Consider the following 20,051-nt stretch of genomic DNA (forward strand, 5'->3'; position numbering starts at 1 on the left):
GTTAGGCCCCCTCTCACTTCCCCTGTGCCTGAAACCTCCTCTGTCTTTCTATGCCAAATGGAGGATTATGGAGAAACTGTGCTTTCTTTGTAAATCCTAGCTACTACGGCTCTGTGAAGGGGCAGGCAGTGTCCTTGGTAAATAGAGAGGTTAGACGTTGAAGTGGCTGTGACAAAGCACCATTGCCTTGGTTCCTTGGTCCACTGAGGAGAGCCTTGTGGGTCTTTGCATGGCCTCATGGGAATGTTCTGGAATAAGGGCCTCTAGAAAGTCATTTTCCTCTGCTGGCTGGGGTGCTGCCTTCCCTGTGTGCATGGGGCTCTGACATCCCTGCGTCCAAGAAGAGCTGCCCCTGACTGGATGTGTAGCCGGCGGCTCTAAGCTGTCCTCTCTGTGCCTCACAGGCATTGACTTATTCTCCTCCCAGCACCCTGCAGAGGGGCCCTGCTATTGTTCCACTCCATAGACAGATCACAAAACAGAGCCACGGAGAGTTAGAGAACTTGTCCAGGGTCACCCAGGTGTAAGCAGTAAGTGCCGGCACTCACGCCCAGATCGTTTGGCTCCAGAGTGTCATCCTAAGCCACCACGCCACACTGTGTGCACACCACACTGCATGCACAGATCTTGGCTCCACGCCCTCTGTGGAGGTTTTTCTCATCTCACCATGTCTCTGAGATGCTTGCTTCCCACGATCCGGGGCAAGTCACCATCAGTGACAATTGTCACCTTGGGAACTGCCTGTGAAGTCACGTCCTTCTTCCATAGCTTTCAGTGTACCTTCCCTTCTCCTCAAGAGCTGGATACACCTTACACCTCACTTCCTTGACAATCTTCTCAGCACATGAGAGGCCACACAGCCCAGAATCTGGGGCCCAGGTGCCCAGACCAATGTGCCTCTCCAGAAAGACACCGAGCAAACAGCCTGCTCTATCCATGGCTCCTGCTGCAGAGACACAGAGACTGCTCCAGACAGACCTGGCTCTCTCATGACACAGCCCTTTCCAGAGCTACATACCCTGAAGTGCCACGTGGCACAGTGTTCCCCCTGGCTACCCAGCTTTTCCTTGCTGCTGAAGAATAAGGCTTTGGATTAAACATAGGTGGCAGACAGATCCAGGCACACTCCCCCTGCTGAGCTCCAGCTCTCTCGCCAGGTGTAGCACAAGCTGTCTGCTCCTAATCTCAGTGTGGGTGCATCGTCTGAAAGGAATTCTGTGGGCTGCTCTTGACCCTACAGCAGCACCCGAGACTGAGAGTGTCCTGGGTAAATGGGCTTCTCTCTCACTCCTGAGCAACCAGCCATCTGCTGGCTGCTGAGTCATGAGCCGCTAGAAAGATAACTATCTTCTTGGTGAACTCCAGGCTGCCCTGACAACCATGGGCTGTGTTCACTGAAGTGATGTCCCTGCTCGCAGATGGCATCTTTTTCTATTGCGCTAAGGTGGGTATGCACCAGCCCACAGTCCATCCAAGAGAAGACCTAGTTGCCTATGCTGCATGCACAGCAGGGCCTGTGAGCCCAGTGAAGTGCTGGGACTGCCAGAGGCTTGGATGCTGTGGTTTTCCTGGCCCATGCCTTCCTTCCCTAGCTAATGCTTTGGACAAGCCTGTGTACCCGCATCTCCTTCAGGACACGTATAGAATTAACTCGGGAATCTCTATTCAGGGGACAGTTTGCTGTCAAGGTTATTGATGAGACTTTCCAAGCACAGTTGGGAATTCTCCAGGCTTCCTTCACGCGTGCGCACACAGCTTAGTTAGCATCACCAATTACCGTCTCTTCCCTCACAGCTCTGTCTGAACCAGCTTCTCAGAGCATCACCTGCAGGATGTACATGCTACCTGCACTGTGCTTGTCACCTGGCCGTCGGCAGCTCCACTGTGCATGGCACAGCCACTCCCTCCACCTGATGGATGGATGTGATACAAACCAAAAGAGCACACTAGTGAACACAGGGCGGCTACAGAGGCTGTGACTTTAGATCCCTACAGTGTAAGCATTTGTGGTCACTCAGCCTTTCGTCTTTACCTGCCGTCATTTGTCACATCGTGTGTATGCTTACCCACTCAGACATAGACAGTGCTCTTAGAGCAAAGGACGTAGCAACACACAGAAGCTGCACATGTGACAGCTTTCCAGTTCTGGGAGGGAACACAGCAGGAGTCACACCTCGACTAGACCAGAAGCTTAGACCTGTGTGGAGCAGGACTGGGCCGTGTTTACAGACCATAGACTTGGATCAGGATTCTCTGAGGAGATGAGTTGTTGGCAAAGCTCTTGCCAAGAAAGTGTGAGAGGCTGAGTGTGGAACTCCAGCAGCTGTAAGAGGCTAGGTGTGCTGAGGCATGGATGGATTGCCAGCGTGGAGGTGTGGTGAGGCACGGATGGATTGCCAGCGTGGAGGGGGAGCAAGAGGATCCTTGTGGCTCAGTAACTGTCTAGCTAGTTTTGCCAAATCATCAACCTCTAGTTTTAGTGAGAGATTCTATTTAAAAAAATAAGATGGAGTTGATCCTGATGGTTTTTAATCCCAGCAGCAGTTTGGAGACAGAGGCAGGTTAAGCTCTGTGAGCTCCACACCAGCCAGGCCTACCTAACCCTAAGCGTGAGAGAGAGAGAGACAGAGAGAGAGAGAGAGAGAGAGAGAGAGAGAGAGAGAGAGAGAGAGAGAGAGAGAGAGAGAACAATAGAGGAAAACAGTGGCATTGACTTCAGGTATATGTATACACACACTCACACACTCACACACTCACACAGTCATACACACATACACTCTAATACACACAATACTCTCACACATACACTCACAAACACACACATACTCATGTACACCACAGACACTCATATAGAAATATACTCTTACATATTCTTTTATACACTCACACACACTCACACACTCCACAGACACTCATATACACACACACTCATAAACACCACACACTCGTAATCACACTCACATGTACTCTCACACACACTCATACACACACTCAATACACTCACACACACTCATACACACACTCACTTACACACTCATATACCCCACTCACATGTACTCTCACACACACTCATACACACACTCAATACACTCACACACACTCATATACCCCCACATGCAGACACACACACACACACACACACACACCACAGTTGTGTTGAGGAGGCAGTGGAGGAGACAGTTGGAGGAGAGTTAACAGTGGAGAGGGGGAGCATCACAAATAAAGCAATGGGGAAATATTTGTCTCTGTTTCGTGGAGGCAGGCTTGCTGCTTCATAGTCCTGCAGCTGCACAGGTGTCCTTAGTGCAGGCTTCATCCTGGATGTGTTGTGACATCATTGATATGACTTTCATCTCCATGTGCCCAGTCCTTACAGCCATGTGGTCTCATGTGCTGGCTGCCACAGTAGGAAAGACCAGGAAGACGAGGCATGTGGGAAGACCACCGTGGCCCGGGTGCAGCAGATCCAGGCTACCTTGTGCTGGGCCAGGCTGTAGTGCCAGATGTGGGCAGTGTGCAACCAAGAGAATGCAACAAGATGTCTAAGGTGACATTTGCGACCATGAAGTCACTGCTTGGGTCAGGGAGAGCTTTAGGCATGATGACCTTCCCCTAGCTGCATAGAAATGTCTTCCCAAGGTCACAGTCAGCCCCTGGAGTCACTTCCCTTCTGAGCCTGCTCAGCAAGACAGGCCATTTGGTAAACACTGGGAATTCCAGAGAGGTAGAGCAGCCCGACTGGCTTATTCCTGAGAGTATGCGTGCAGTGGAGAGGGAGGTAGACCACAACAGCCTAAGTGAAGAGTCAAAAACCCTGTCTGTGAGCAGTGTCCACCAGGGAGGAACAGAGAGCTGCACTCCTTCCTTCCCCTCCGATGGGTGCCGCCATTCTGAGACAGCTCAGCGTGGAAACCCTGGTTTGGAACTCAGCCTAAGACTGCACTAGTGTCTCCTCTCCTGGAGCTTTTGAGTAGTGCCCCCGTCCCTATCCTGGTGGCCCCATGACCATCTATCCGCCTTGCCTGTGAGGGCTCAGTGTGTGTTCTTAGCTGTATTTCTTTACATCTGTACCCAGCTCTGAATGTACTGTGAACTCAGGGAGTTCAGACCTGTGGTCCCCTTGCAAGTGACCAGTGAGCAGACAACGGCAGCGAGCACCTGAGTGAGCCCCACAAGCGCTCAGTATTCTGTAGTTTTTGTTTGTTTTGAGACAAACTCTGACTGTGGCAGGCTATGTAAAGCCTGCATGGCCTTCTGCCTCAGCCTCCCCAGAGCTGAGATTAGAGGTGTGCTACCATTTACGTAACCCTTCGCACCTGTGAAGTTAGCACTGTTGCCACATTTCACGAAAGAGGAAACTGAGGCACGGGATGGGTAGGCAACATGTTCAAGTTCATACAGACAGTGCTGAGGACAGGATTCCAGCTCCTGGCACTATGCACTCGTTAGTGGGTAAGTGTGGATGGGTACCCTGGAAGTCAGAGGAAAAAGTCTGCAGCCCCCCTCTCCATTCCAGCCCTTGTCTGCCCATCATGCGCTATCACAGATGTCCTCAGGGCGGCTCTGTGCAAACCTGTGGAAACCAGCAGCTCACCCTCTCCGGCTCACCTGCAGGCTCATGAAAACAATATGAGCCTAAGAAAGCCCTACCAGATGCCGACGCGGCTGGTCTTCCTCCACACCAGTGGCTGCTCGGACGCCCAGGACGTGGCCCCCAAGCATCTCTTAGCTCACCTCCAAGGTGTCACATACTGTGGTCCTCAGCACACCACCCACTCTGCAGCTACACCCTCGCATTCCGACAGTCAGCCAACATCCCTTCCTGGAATGTTTTCACTTCTGGTCCTCCTGTGTCCTCCTCCCCAGTGCTGGGATTACAGGCGTACAATGCCGTCCCCGGTTTATGCTAAATATAGTGCACAAGGGCCTCATTGCTTGCCAGGCAGGCGTTCTATCCACTGAGCTACCTGCCTAGCCCTAGAGGACTATTTTGGCAGTCATCTCAACCCTGTGTGTTCAGTCCTGCTGGTGGTTGTCAGAGGGCTTTCTCTGGGGGACACAGCATACTAAGCATGAACTCTTTTTTCTTCTCATTTTCGTTGTTGTTTTTTGAGACAGCATTTCTTTGTGTAGCCTTGGAACTGGCTCTGTAGACCAGGCTGTCCTGGACTCAGTTTCTGTACCAGGCTGTCCTTGAACTCACAGAGATCCACCTGCCTCTGCCTCCCGAGTGCTGGGATTGAAGGCGTGCGCCACCATGCCTGGCTATGAGTGTGAGCTTTTAATCTTTCATGACAACTATCACTTCCTGTTTTGAAGGGAAGAAACAGGGGTTGTAGGTTTTAAATGGCTTGCCCAAGCTCATATAGCGCATATGTGTCCCAGCCAAGATTCCATCCAGGTCTGGGTCCCTTCGGGAACACTTACTCTTCAAGCCTCCCTCTCTGATTCATGGCACCACGTGCATGGCCAGTATGACTTCCTGTGTCCCTCCCCTAGGCTCATCCTAGTCTCTGCCTGAGCTAAGTTTTGTAAAAGGCACAGGAGGTGCTGCGGAGCCTCTTCCTGGTGTCCGTTCCCAGAATCCATCGTAGGCGAGGATGATGTGAGTGGGGTGTGCGTGCGCTTGGGCTGGAGGCTGCGCCAGCGCCTGAGAGGAGCCCTCTGGGAGCACGGAGCTCTGTTGTTTGTTTGGTCCGCCTTATTTTTGAAATTGTCAGAGAGTGAGGTGACAATTTGGAAAAGAAAAGGAGGGGCCTGGGTGAATGGAGATTAGGGAATGGCAAGGTGCCACTGCTCCTGTCACCCCTTCTGTCAGGCCTCCCTACAGCCAGGCCCCACTGGTCCTTTCACTCCCTTCTGTCAGGCCTCCCTATTCCCTACAGGTCTCGTGTCTCAGGGTTTGCCTTAGCCCCTTGCCATGTCCAAGCTGAGCTGATGAATGTCAGTCCATGCAATTCTGTGGGCCTCTGTGGAGATGTCGCAAGCCAGCGGTGACAGTGGCCAAGGGTGGAGGAGATGGCATCATGATTGAGTTTCCTAACCTTCTGCCGCTGGCTTGGGTGTTAAACGGGCCTTTGGGTCACATGGCTGGAGAGGGTGTGATTCTCTTTCCTGCTGTTCTGTGTGCCCAGCTCTGCTTTCCAGCCTCCTCTTGATGCCATTTCATTTTGGTGACTTGAGTCACAGTTTCATTTTCTCCAGATGCTCACGTCATGTCTTAACTCTTGGGAGCTTGCAGAATGAGTTCTTGTCAGTCAGAAGGTGGGAGCTACCGGCTGAAGGTCAGCACCAAGGTGTCGTGCCACCGAGGTCCCAGGATCCTCCTCACTTTTGACAGAGTGGGAATTGTTTTGAGAGAGAAGAAAATGACAGACTGAGGATGTCCCCACCTTGCAGTAAACTCCTGGTCTCCCACGTGGCCTAAGTTCCAAAGATAAAGGAAAGATTCTAACTCAATCTAACTGCTGTATTGTCCTTGACCAGAAGAAAACAAGAGAGACTGCCTTAGAAATCTATGTGGTGATGGGGGTTGTGTCTACTTAGAGCACACATGTGCATATGAGCATAGAGGTGTGTACTCACACACACACACATGTGCACGTGTGTGTATGGTTGTGTACTCACATGCATGTATACGTGTGATTATGGTTGTGTACTCACACAGTGTTCACATGTGCATATGGGTGTGTACTCACATGTGTGTTCTTCAAGCCAACTTGCTTCAGTGGCCTGTGGATCTCAGAGGGTATGAAATGTTGCCTCACAACACGCTGTGGGCGTGCTGAGCCCTGGGAGCCGTCTAGTGGCCAAGACATACATTCTTACTAGGGTGGGCAGACTCGCAGTTCTATGGGAACACTAAGTGGGTTTCCCCGAAGACTGCTGCTCCCCTGACTCTGCCCCTGGCTGTCTTGCAGGAGCTATGCCGCCAGCGCATGGCTGTTCGGCCACAGGATCGCCCTGAGGGACCACACACATCCCGAATCAACAGTGTCTCATCCCAGTTCAGCGACGGGCCGATGCCTAGTCCTTCAGCTCGGAGCAGCACGTCATCCTGGTCTGAGGAGCCTGTCCAGTCTAACATGGACATCTCTACCGGTCACATGATCCTGGTAAGGCTTGCAAGGGACTTCTCACTTCTGTGAATGGTGGACAGTCGCAGGGTGTGCTTTCCTTTTCCAGGTGTGTTGTTGGTGTCCCCTCGTGAGTCCTGGGTATTAAACAAAAGGAGGGTCCCTCATTGAACTCCTCTGTCAAGCATGGAGCACACATGTGCACGTGCACACATGTTGCCCTGGACTTGAGATGGAGTGCTGGGAATACTCTCCTTTCAGCGCTTGCATCACGTGTGCCACTCTATCGGCTTTTGATTAATAGAGAGCGGCCGTTGCCTCCTTGTTCCCAGCCCAGTAACTGCTGTCTGAGTTTTCTTTAAAAAAAATAAAAAGAACAAATGTCACTCCTGGGCATTCTGAGCTGAAGATGAGGAGACAGGAGGAGGTGTGAGCTGTCTGCAGTCTGTCACGAGAGCTTCTCAAGGCCCATTCTCAGTAGGGTCGTGTGTACACGTCCCTGCTACACTTCCTTTCTTATCTGTTGCCTCACAGAATATTATTACTGTCCAGTTTCACTGTCCACAACTCCGAGCTTCTTCGGGTTGTCCCTTGGCCACCCTTCTGAGGGAATGTGAAACAGAAACACGCAGCATGTGACCATGTAGTTTTCCACGTAGGGATGGGGCCTCTTCCAGCCTGAGGCGGAGCCCAGCTCCCTGCCTTGGAAGCGCCTTCTGTGATCATGGACTGGGAAATACTTTATACAGTTAGTCCTCCTGTCCTTACTTTGCAGCACCTTCCTTAGCTGGTTTATGTAGTCACAGGTGGTCCAGTGGCCACGGGAAGCTGGGAAACTATGTGCTGCTAGGAAGACTCCTGGCAGAGCCAGCCGGCCAGGCAGAAGCCATGTTAACCAAGAAGATCCTGTGAGTGTCCTAAGTCAGTGCTTCAGGCACCCAAGGGGACATCCAGAGGCAGAGGCGCCCAGCTGTCCACTTCCCAGACGGCCACAGGAGGACATCGCTTCTCCGTGTTGCTCGTGACTTGTCCTTGCCCTGCCTGCTTCTGTGTCTCCTTGAAATGCTGTTCTGGGATAGAGGCAGGAAGAGAAGGCTTCTTACAGCCGGGGCAGGTAGCTTAGCGTTCACTCAGCGAGTGTGTCATGCTCTTGTTGTGTCCCGTCTTCACAGTCCTTTGTTGTGGCTGATGTTCTCCTCGTAGAAGCAGTTACTGCAGTAGACCTGACTTCTGAGGACTTCGACATTCGTCCCTTTTAGAAAAGCAACTGGAAGTCCAGACCCGCAGTGCGATTTGGCGCTCGGGTGAAGGAGTCAGTCTGTGCACATCAACCGCGGCTTACTTCAGCTCTTGTGGTCTGGCATTCATTTCATGACTTTGGGTCACAATTTGGTGATACCTTGTGCCTATGTGGTGTCTGGCATACATCCTCAAGAGAAGCCATGTTTGGACATGAGTGGCAATTCTGTGTGCAGCAGGGGGCTTAGCCTTCAACTAGCCAAGGAAGCTCAGGCAGAGGTCAGCAGGGCCACCAGAGCCCATCGTAGGCATCTCTCTGAATAGTGTTACAGCTTCACCCACCTGCCACACTAGATCTAGAAGTATATTCAGACCTCTGCAGGTCCCGTCTCTCCCCCGCCCCCAACCTCCCTGCCCCCATTCTCATGCTCCTTTCACCCCAGGGGGAGCGAGGCATTTCTAGGTATCACTGTTTCTGTAGCCGGAGATGTGGCTCAGCATCTTCTCCAGGATGCAGGCTGGGAGGCAGGCCTACTGAGTCGCTGAAGCCATGCAGGACTGGGTTGTGCCTTAGACTTCTGTTTTCTCTGTACCTAGTCATCCTGGTTCCCTCTTCAGGGAGGGTTGTGTCACATAGGGTCTTGCCTCAGAATCTCTCTGTGCTGGGCCTAGAGAAGCCCGGAATCCTAGGCACTTTTTTCAGACCTCACGGACTTGGTACCCAGGCTGGGGACTCCTTTCAGGCTTTAGAAGAATGGGTCTGGCCCAGGGTTAGGTTCATGCCCAGCTTGTATGCTGGTCCTCTCTACATAGGCCGTAGAAGCCCTCCGTGCGTGTCAGCCCTTTGCGACTGACCTTGCCTCATTAAAGCTGCAGGGAAGATAATTGCAGAGATCGGTCACCCTGACACTCTATGGGAAAGTGTTTGCTAATTGGCCAGCTGGCAAGTTGAATGTGCTAAAGCCCATGGAAGGATGAGTGAGTGGGCCACCAGAAAAATCCAGGACGCTGAGTATTCAGTCACGAAGTTGCCCCAGTGCATCTCATGGGGGCAAAAGGTGTTGTTCGGGCATAAAGACTGAAGAAAAGGACGGAAAGGCAGTGTTTCCAGAGGACCCGAGTTCAATTCCCAGCACCAGCATGGCTGCTCACAACCATCTGTAAACTCCCGTTCTGGGAATCTGACACCATCTTCTGACCTCCATGGACACTGCACACATGTGGCACAGAGATATATACATGCTAGAAAAACACCATACACATAAAAATAAATAAGTAATTTTTAAAAGACCGAAGGGATAAAACGAACAAAAATGTTTTCAACTCTAGGTTGGCAATAATTGTATCCCATAAAATCATCCCCAGTGGACCAGCTGTGTCCTCCATCCCTGGTGGAGCAGCCTGTGTCCTGCATCCCCAATGGACCAGTCTGTGTCCTCTGTCCCCAGTGGACCAGCCTGTGTCCTCCATCCCCTGTGGAGCAGCCTGTGTCCTCTATCCCTGGTGGACCAGCCTGTGTCCTCTACTCCCAGTGAACCAGCCTGTGTCCTGCATCCCCAGTAGACCAGCCTGTGTCCTCCATCCCCAGTAGACCAGCCTGTGTCCTCCATCCCCAGTGGACCAGCCTGTGTCCTCCATCCCTAGTGGACCAGCCTATGCACCTCCAGACACCACCAACCTGCAGTCACAGTAAAGCCACACAGTCAAGGAGTCAATAAGTAAATAAAAATGTAGTAATATTTACAAGTTTCTGCTGGGCACGGTGGTGCAGAACTTTAACCTTAGCCCTTAAGAGGCAAGGTCAGGAGGACCTCTGAGTTTTAGGCATGCACATCAGCATGCAAAGAGTCACTTGCGCACCCATGTTGGTTGCCACACTGTTCAGAACAGGCAAGTTACAGAGCCTGCCTGTGTGCACAGCCACAGGTAAATGGTAAGGAGATGTGACACAAGTTCAGGGGGCAGTATTAGTCAGCTATAAAGGAGAATGAAGTCATGCTACCTGTAGGCACTGGAAAGCATCCTGGAAACCAGGTCACGCTCTGCAGAACCTAATGTTTTAAAAGGCATAAGCATGCGCATAGAAGAGGAAGTAATTGGGAAGAATCAGAGTGTAGTGGGAAGGCAAGGAGAATAAAGGAGGGTATTGGTGTGGATGTGTGTGTGGTGTGAGTCAAGAGACCTCAGACACAGGCAGACAGGCAGATGATAGGAAAACGCAGATAGCAACGAGCCCTGTAACTTTTCAGGATTATAAACACTAATATTTTATTTTTTAGAATTCCAAGTTTGGGGGCTGTAGAGGTGGCTCAGTAGGTAAGAGCATTTGCTGCGTGACACCCCGAGTTCAGGTTCCAGCCCCAACATAAAGAAGCCAGACTTGGCCTTGCGCATGCCTGTAACCCCAGCACTGTGGCGAGGCAGGAGGATGGCCAGAGCTTGACGGCCTTCAGGCTCAATAGGTGTCATCTTAAAATAACAAGGCAACAGGGGACAGGGCAGGACACATGACAACTTCCCCTGGTCTCTACACAGGAGCATGAGCCCCCCCACACACACACACTCTTGCACACATGTCACACTCACACAAAGCTAGGTGGTAGTGTACACTTAAGATTCTAATAGTCACAGACTGAGGCAGGAGAATTGCAAGTTTGAAACAAACCTGATCAACACAGCAAGACTTTGCCCTAAGAAACCAAAAGTTAAAAAACAAAACAAAACAAAACAACAAAAAAAAACCAAATAAACCACCCAAAGATTTCAGGTTACTTTTGAAGGAGCTCAGGGAAATGGTCCTGGCCCCCCAGACCCCTCACACCAGGGACTCTGGAAGATGAGCTTCCTGGGAAGAAGTGGGTAAAGGGGCAGAGGAGGGGAGGCCATCTTGCAGAAGGTGAGTCCAGCCTGGCAGGGTGCCCGTGGGGTGGCTGATGTACTGGGACACCGTTGTCATCAGGACATCTTGTGCTTTCCTGAAGAAATTCTCACCATGTGGGATGCTCGAATGAGTTCAGAGTTCCAAAAGAAGTTTGTAGAGCAAGGACATCTTAGGGCTGTCATAATGCCACCATAGGCATGTGGGACCTGTCTTCCTCAGAGATCCTTGCAGAGTTGAGTTTACTTCCCAGAAAATATATTCCCGTATCGTGCCTGCCTTCTGTAGGGAGATGTTTCCACGTGGCTGGCCATGTGAGGGGCTGATAACCAGATTGCTTCCTAAGACTCACTCATGAGTCAATAAAGCATCCTCGCAAGGAAATGGGAGAGGGGAAATGCTGTGAGTGTGCACAGCAAGGCATCCTCGCAGGGAAGTGGGAGTGGGGAAGTGGTGTGAGTGCTCACGCAAAGGTCACTTGATTGCTTTCCCACTTGCTTTCTCTGAGCTGGGGACACCCCAGGGAATGAGTGGGTCTGTTCATCTCTGTTGAAGGAAAGCAAGTGGGGCAGAGGCCTGGGTCCCCTTTCTCTTCACAATGACTAGCTCCTCTGAGCCTTTGTATAGTACTGTCCATAGAAACCCACCAAGCAAGACCCAAGGCTGGGCCCACTTCACAGATGAAGGCAATAATGCCAGAGCTGACGTGTAATGGCAAAGCACAAAATGTTCCCACACAGGACCAACGGCTTCCAATCCCAGAGAACAGAAGACAGCTCCTGCACATCACCAAAGCGAAGGGATCTGCTGAGAGCCAAGGGGCCATGCCCTCTGCACGTGAACTTAAGATGGAGAAGCCAAAGGTCTAGAGATGCAAAGCAGCCTGTGTCCATGCTGGAGAGGACAAGAGGCAAGCACAGGACAGGAGCTCCCAGAGCAGCCACTAGACAGACTAGGAACAGGGTGCAGGCTAAGGATGTGAGGCTGGGCTTGTGGTACAGAGCCAAGCATGGGGAACAGCTGTCCTTCAGCCTGGCCCTGTGGGCCCCAAAGCACTGACATTGACAGCACTCGGCTCCTTCCTGCTCATGACAGGAAGTGCTGAAGGTGAGCTGGGAACCAGGTCAGTTAGACACAGAAACACACATGAGACCCCACTATGTACCCATGGCCAACATGCCACGAGTCCCTCCATCTTCCTTCTGGAAGGAGGGCATTCAGGCACACTCTGAGTGAGGAGAATCCTCAGGGCCAGGATAGAACTGGATATTTTTTTCAGAATCGGATCATTTGTTCCTGTCTCTTTCCCCAGCGTTCAGTTACTCATCTGCGTGTGACAGCAGTGTAGTGTTGCCATTCCAGAAGATGCAGGAATCAATCTGGTAGGGCAAAATTTCAGGGGGCAAACAGCACAAAAAAGATCTTGTCAGAATTACATCATAACTGCCATTTAGGGAAGTGGGTGTCCAGACGTCTTGGGCATACACACAACTACTGTGTGCAAGAACTGTGACATTACATTGACTCAGGGTAGGGTTTCTCCTGAACATGACACTAGCTCCAGGTGTCAGTGATAAGAACATTCTGGAAGGCATGTAGGAAGCCATGGGTCTTTGGCCTCAGATCCCAGACTGGTATGGTTGAGGCTTAGGATAGAAACGAAGGACTTGATCCTGGAGACCAAAAGGCCATGATGCATAGCATGCTGCTTTCTCCCAAGGCCGTTCCTTGGCTTCAGGATGACTGCTCTTCCTGCCCAGCTCATGTGTGTGTGTGTGTGTGTGTGTGTGTGTTGGGGGGGAGGTTCTCCTCCATACCCTAGGCTAGCTGAGCATGCCCTAAGCCCCCTCGTACATGTCACCTACCATAGGTTCTGGTGACAAGCTGTTCTCTGGCTTCAGGGCTAGCGGTGAAGACCCTGGGCCCCACTGCTTTCCAAGAAGAACCAGGCCACTCACCCCCTATCGGGTGGAGCGTCCACAGCATTCATTAAGGGCTTCAGGCAGCTCAGGAAGCTTATTTGCTTCAGGCCAAGCTCAAGCTGGAAGTGAGTGCTGGCCAGTGCTCACGGAGAATGCGGGCGGGGTGGGGTTGTAGGGTGCAGGGTGCTGTGGGCTACTGCTGCCAGCTTCGCAGCTGCAGGAGTCCCATTAGCAAAGCCATTGCACACTGCCACCCACACTTCCCATGGGCCGTCTTGGAGGGGAGGATGCAGGCTTCCTGCTGCTATGACAGAATACTTTTGGACCCTCTCGTGGCCAGGGCTGTGATGGCAGCTCTTTATGGATGGCCAGTGTGCAATATAGGCAGAATATTGTTTGTGGTCTTCTTTACTCGGTGGTGGTAGTGGTGGCAGCAATGTGTGTGTGTGTGTGTGTGTGTGTGTGTGTGTGTGTGTGTGTGTGTGTGTGTTATCTCGTGGTTTTGGTGGGCAAAAAGCAGGAATACTTTTCATTATTAAAAAACACCCAAAGATAATCTGACTGGCCATATAAAGTGCTTCCCTGCCCTCTGGTTTCTGGTCTTGTCTTTTCTCCCTTGGCTTAGGATGTGTAAAGAAAAATGTCATGGCTCAATCTCACCTGGACCCCAGTGAGACATGCAGCAAGACCTTGCTGTGGCTTATGCACATTGCGTGCCAGGTGCTCTCTGGGGCAGACTTTTGTCTCCTGAGGGTGGGTGGCACACAAAGAATCTGTGGAAGACATGTGAGCAAGAAGAGTGCAGTTGCCTGGGCTGGGTCACGACGAGCGTCTGGGGTGATATTCGGATCTGGCACATTTGACCTTGAGCCCTTCTTTATTGTTGTTTTAAAGATTATTTTCCACTCTTTGTAGACGTCTCAGTGAATGAAGTGGGTAAAATGGAATAAATAAGCATCCAATTAGTATTCACTGGCTGAAGTTAAAAAAAAAAAAAAAATCAACACCAAGACTGGAACTAACATCCTCACGAGTAACACTCACTCAGGGGAAGCTGGGAAACCAGGTCTGGAACAGGACTCAAAAGTGTCACTCAGCCGGTATTTTAGGGGTGCTGGTGACAGAGAGGCCTGGAGGCTGACTGGTTCATTCCAGATATACCTGGTATGGTGAACCAAGCTCAGAGGTACGTGCTGGGCCCACTCAGTGCCTCCCATGCCTGGGACTTATAGGCACACTCAGCTAAGCTGAAAGACAGCTGTACTAGTCCAATAGTTTCACCTTGCTGTTCTCGTACATAGATAAAATTAATGTGATTTATAAAATACAAGTGTTGAAGCTTTCATCTAATCACACAGCTCCACAAACATCAAGACTGAGTCTACTGCCCCGGGGTTTGGCTACCTTTGGGTGCTTAGCACTGTTCTGAATACAGATGTCAGATTTCTTACTCTCAGGATGCTTGCACTCAATTTAGAGTGCATATCTAGAGAAACGTGCTCCAGAGTCAAGGGCTTTTATGAGCTTTACTGGGAGACCCGGTCTTTCGTGGGACTTTGATAGCTGTTGACACAAGGTTTTGCTGCTGAGGAGCAGCCCTGTGGGCCAAGGAAGAGATCTGAGGAATGGCTCAGCCTCATCAGGACCCCCAGGGCTCTATGTGATCTAATCAGAAGAAACAGGCAAGTGAATGGCAGGGTGCGGGTTGGTCTGTGGCCACATCCAAATGAACTACTGTGGTTCGTTGAACCAAAGGGCCAGCATTCCCTTCCTCACTGTTTCCTTTTTGGATGTCGGAAGTCAAGAGCATTAGAGATAGCGTCCAGAGATGGAACGGGTCCTGCCACAGTCCTGGAGCAAGAGAGGACCGCACAGAGATGATGATGATGGTGCAGAGCCACTGGATTGTAGGATGACATTAAGCATCATGGCCCCTGCACTCCCATCTATGAAACAGGACCAGTGATGGGTCCACTCCCTCCAACCCCTTCTCTCTCTCCCCACTTCCCCACCTCTCCACCACTTTTCCTTCCCCATTTCATGTGCTTTGTCTGGAAACCCAGAGTCCACTTAGTGCTACCTGTGAAGACAGAAGAGCAGGACCATCTACTCGGACCACGTGTAGCCTCTGGGGATCACATTCCTGAAGAATGAACCTCACCATCCATTGTGAAGCCTCCTCAGCTCGGAGCATGGCTTTGTGGGCCCTCCTCCATCTATGCTGGGAATCTGGCTGACTTGATCTTGCCCAGCTCTCTGCTGTGCGTGCACGGCAAACACGATTTCCCTGCAGGTGTGCACAACCTCTGACTCTTAGAAACTTTGCACTCCCTCTTCCGTGATGATGTCCACACTTTGGTCACGTGGCTTCTCTGTTTAAAGCTGAACACGTCACAGCCTCTTGTTCTCTGTTAACTATTCATGAGTCTGTGGTAGTTGCCATCTACTGCAAGAGCAACCCTCTCTGATGAGGGCTGAGATAATCTATGGGTATAAAGGCAAGAATTTAGGGGCAGTTTACTAGAACTTTAATTTTTTCTTCTCTCTCTCTCTCTCTCTCTCTCTCTCTCTCTCTCTCTCTCTCTCTCTCTCTCTGTCTCTCCCTCTCCAGACCTACTGTGATCTCTGAATGTGAGAACTCTTGCCTTCTGTTGATTCTGTAGTAAGCACTGAGTCTAGGATCCTATGCGTACAAACAAGTCGTCTGCCACTGAGCTCATATCCACACCCCACCATTCACTATTTAAAATCGACTCTTTTTTCTTGCCCCCCCCCCCAGTGGACGTATATTGGGTGCTTTTGTTCACATCTCCTAAATGGTTTTCCTATCCTCACTCTTCATCTCTGCCTTGTGTTCACAGGAACTTCCATAAATCTATCTTCCAGTATGTGAGGCCTCTCTTCAGCAGTGTCTGCAATGTAGCCCACCCATTGTGTCTGTAATTTCAAGGGGTATGTGTTTGCTCGCAAGCTGATCAGTTCATTTTCATGCCTGCATGATGTGGTCCCAGCGTTGCCGGTTTCTACTTTCAGTGCCTCTGAAGGTGGCAAGCAAACGCACTGTGGGCTTGTTCTTAAGCTCCCAAGGCTTAACTCTCTGCTCTGGCCCGTTTGCCTCCACGCCTGGGCCACCTCTTGTCTCGCCATGTTCAGACTCATAGCTCCTCAGAGTGGGCTTAGACCTGAGGATTGTGTGTGGCCTTGGGCTAAAGTGACCACTTTGTGGGGTTTGGAGAGTGTGTTCAGCAAACACTGAAGACTGTCATGAAACCAGGGCTATTTTCTCCTTAGTTGCTCACCTGAGGGGCCCAGGAGGCCCATGGTTTGGTTGATTTGAGCCTTGGTCATAGATAAGGCTCGTGGGTCAAATGCCTCAGCATTGCCATCTCCATGGGCACAGATGCGCTGTGCGCCTCTTCCCTGAGCGTGCAGGCCTCAAGGGCTTCTAGCTTATACAGAGTCTCTGCTCCCTTTCTTGCCTCCTTGGGGAAGTTTGGCTTTTTCTTGTTCTCTCTATAGAACTGTAGTTTTAGATGGAGAAAATTGCCTTGCCCTCTCTCTCTCTCAAGGTTTTGGGTATCTTCGGGCCACGTGTCTCTGCAAGGGTTTCTTCTTTATTCTGTGTTCCTGGACGTGGCCCTTGGTTTTATAAATGGGTGGCTGCCATTTTCCCAGTGTCTTTAGGGTGTTAAGGCATCTCGTAGAGAAAGACACTCGAAGCTCTCTTGTTTTCCATGGCACTAGAAATGCTCTGTACAGATTAAACAAAAGATGCAGTGAGAATGCTGTTCTACATGAAATCTCACATCCCACTGACAGCTGCATCTGAAAACCACCCTCGTGCCCTGTGTTCAGAAGACAGTCACCTCACACAGCTGTCCTCAAAGAAGCCAGGCAGTGCCAGGTGGGGTGACACAAGCCTTTAACCCCTGCATTTGGGAGACATAAGCATGAAGATCTATGTGAGTCTGAGGCCAGCCTGGGCTACATAGAGAACCCAGGCCAGCCTGGGCTACATAGAGAACCCAGGCCAGCCTGGGCTACATAGAGAATCCAGGCCAGTCAAGGCTTACATATCAGACATTTCTTGTATTTTGAAAAGAAAAGGAAAAGGAAAAAGAGAAGAAGCCACAGCTCAGGCAGCAGGTGAGCTCACGGGGAAGCACCAGCTGCACAGAGCGCTGGCCTGGGAAATAGCCAGGTGGTATGAGCAGGAGGCCATTGGCAGCCCACTCTTGCTTCACCTGTCAAGCCTGGTAAATGTGTAGCAGCTGACTTGGGCCCTCCACAATATGGCTGGCATTGAGCTGGGATAAGATTAGGAATATGTGAAGGTCTTCACTTTAAATTTCACCCTAAGAGGTGACAACTCACGGTGCCAGATACTCAGTTGGCTCTCATTCGGTTTCCTTGTCTGGAATAACTGGGTGAGATGAGTGGGGGGGAGGGTGCTTCCAGACTGCAGCCCATCCTCTGACTTCACCTCACCTGTGTTTTAGCCATTTTGCTTTTTAAGGAAGATCTGAGGAGGTGCAGGAGACCCAGCTAGACTCCTGGGCTCTGGTCCTCTGGCTGGTGAAGAATTGAGCACATGTGTCTGGGTTTTGTGTAATGTTGTCTTACTGGTTCAGAGTCAGGTTCCTTGGCTGCTTATTATTTCTCACAAGCATATAGCCTGTTAGCTTTAGGGAGATAAAAATCAAAGCACTCTACTTCCAGCAGACCCGCTCAAAATCTCTGCAAATATTCTCTAACGTGTTAGAGGACCCAGTCTCCTGAACGCTCATGAAACAAAGCCCCTGCCTGTGTCACTGTCCTAGGTAACCTCGCTGCTCTGGCTGGAATTCTTTATTCTTCCTAAAAACTTCATCAGAAAATCGTAATGACTACATCACTGGCACAGAATATAAAAGGCTGCTGCTAAGAAAAGCCCTGCTGCTTTGTAACCACTAGGCTGCTGTGTGTTGCTAGGCAACCATCCCTCCTCTTCCCTCTTCCCAAAGGTTTCCCTGCTCTAACCACTGTCGTCATCCGCAGCAGAGCAGAAATGTCTCCTCTGGGCCTTCTTGCCCAGGGTTTTGGAATAGGAAGGTGTTGGGTCTTCGAGAATGTCAGCTGCTGTCCTGTTTGAATTCTGTAAACCGTACAGTTGGTGTGAGGTGGGTGGAGGGGCTGGTTTAAACAAATGACTCTGCACAGCAGGGGTCCAGGAGGAGGCTCTTAAAGGCACCAGCACTGCCTGGCTCTCCAAATGGCTGCAGGGCCCAGGGCCACAGGCACCATGGTGGTACTCCACCAAGGGGCCCCAGCGTGTAGGGCGCAGTGGGTATTGTTTGCTGTGGAAACTGTGTTTCTTGCCCCCCCCAATAGACTTTGTTCCCCTGCTAAAAGGGTGGGCTTGGTTGTCAGAAGTGCACTTTCACTAGTGCTTCTAAGCCCCTGATTCTCTGCCTTCCCCTTTAACCCTTTGCAGTACAGTATTGGTTTACTAGTAGAATTTTAGAAGATTTTAGAAGCATGTTTGTTTATGTCAAAGGGATGTGGTAAAGACTGGAATCAAGTGGCTATTTCTTCTTTAGTAAAGAATATGCTCTATATTAATATGAATTTTATGTTAAGCAAAGATTTGTAATGAGCCTTTTCATATTTCCTCCTGTGTTATAAAAGACCAAACAAAACCAGCTCTATCCAGCTTTTCTTTCTGATCTAGAGACAAGAAGGTGGTGTCTTTCTTCATAAAGGCTAGTATTGGTGTCTGCTGCGGTCAAACTCTGATTATCCAACCAGAATGAGCAGATTTGATCGTCCTAAGAGAAGATTCAAGGATAAGAGAAGAGTGTCTGTTTGTTCAGAATGACTGAGATTTCCCTCTTTGTCTTCCATGTAATTTCTTCTAAAATTTTCCATGTTTTCAATTTGTGAAGATAACTATATCTTTGGTACAGTACAGGAGCTTAGTAGTAATTATTTATTTGACAAATGGTTATTTTAGCACTTTCAAAAAGCAGAAGTCAGTAGAAATATAAAATTGGATTAAAATTCCTCCTGACTTGTTTTTAATCAGGGTAGCTGCAGACCGGCATTGAAAGCCACCACTTTGTCAATTGTATGCTTTTTTTTTTTTTTTTTTTCCTTTTAAACTGTCTGTATACCAAAATTACAAGGAGAGAAGAATACAAAAGATATTTGGTAAAGGCAGGCGGTCTGGGTAAATAACATTCCTTTCATTAGCGTATTTCCCTTATTAACTGTGTAATTAATTGTACATAGCTAAGGGAAGCCGTGGAAATTGAGTTTCGAGATGTATCAAAGCTGACTTTGGCTTCACACTTCCATACAATTTATCATTAATGAGGCCCGAGACGGACGCCCGCAATCTATAATTATTGCTTACATTTGAATGACAAGCAAAGAATTTTATCAGCAGAGTTTTAAATGAAAAGGGATTAGCAGTTAATGTTGAAATTGTTAATCTTTCTTATGAAAATAATTTTGGTGAATATGTTTTAGTGCAAAGAGAGACTCGGGGAAAGCCTTCCCCATTAAAATGGCCATTTTCTGATACTCCACGTGAATTTGTCTACATTTGACAGCAGGGTGCAAATATTTTTGAGAGTGAATGAATATTTTATGGGGTACAGATCTGCTCATGCATTCTGGGAATGGATTATGCAATATTCCCACATACCCTGGCTAGGGTGAGTCTATAAGCCAGCCAAGGAAAAAGGCTGAGGCTGAAAACAAAACAAAAAAAAGTAACAGATGTGAGAATATTTTAAAAGAAATGAACATTTAATTGTTTAATATCACAGACATCTGCCTTTATCCCCTTCTCGTGGCTAATTGGATTGTAGATAATAAACAGAAAATAGGGCTGGAAAAGACCATTCTGTGAAAAGCTGGGACCTATTGTCTGAGCCACTGTACTGCCACTCT

The 20,051-nt window shown here is 49.8% G+C and overlaps 1 protein-coding gene across 1 annotated transcript in view; it reads left to right on the plus strand.

The window, feature by feature from the left end:
* Window positions 1-20,051, plus strand: part of LOC127195849 (receptor-type tyrosine-protein phosphatase N2-like) — a 123,166-nt gene that overhangs the window by 24,011 nt on the left and 79,104 nt on the right. Inside the window, exon 4 of the mRNA XM_051153486.1 lies at window positions 6,921-7,115. Within this exon, the coding sequence (XP_051009443.1) occupies window positions 6,921-7,115 (195 nt within the window). The remainder of the gene's footprint in view (window positions 1-6,920; window positions 7,116-20,051) is intronic.

The sequence above is a fragment of the Acomys russatus genome, chromosome 1 (genome assembly GCF_903995435.1).
Source record: "Acomys russatus chromosome 1, mAcoRus1.1, whole genome shotgun sequence".
Classification (NCBI taxonomy): domain Eukaryota; kingdom Metazoa; phylum Chordata; class Mammalia; order Rodentia; family Muridae; genus Acomys; species Acomys russatus.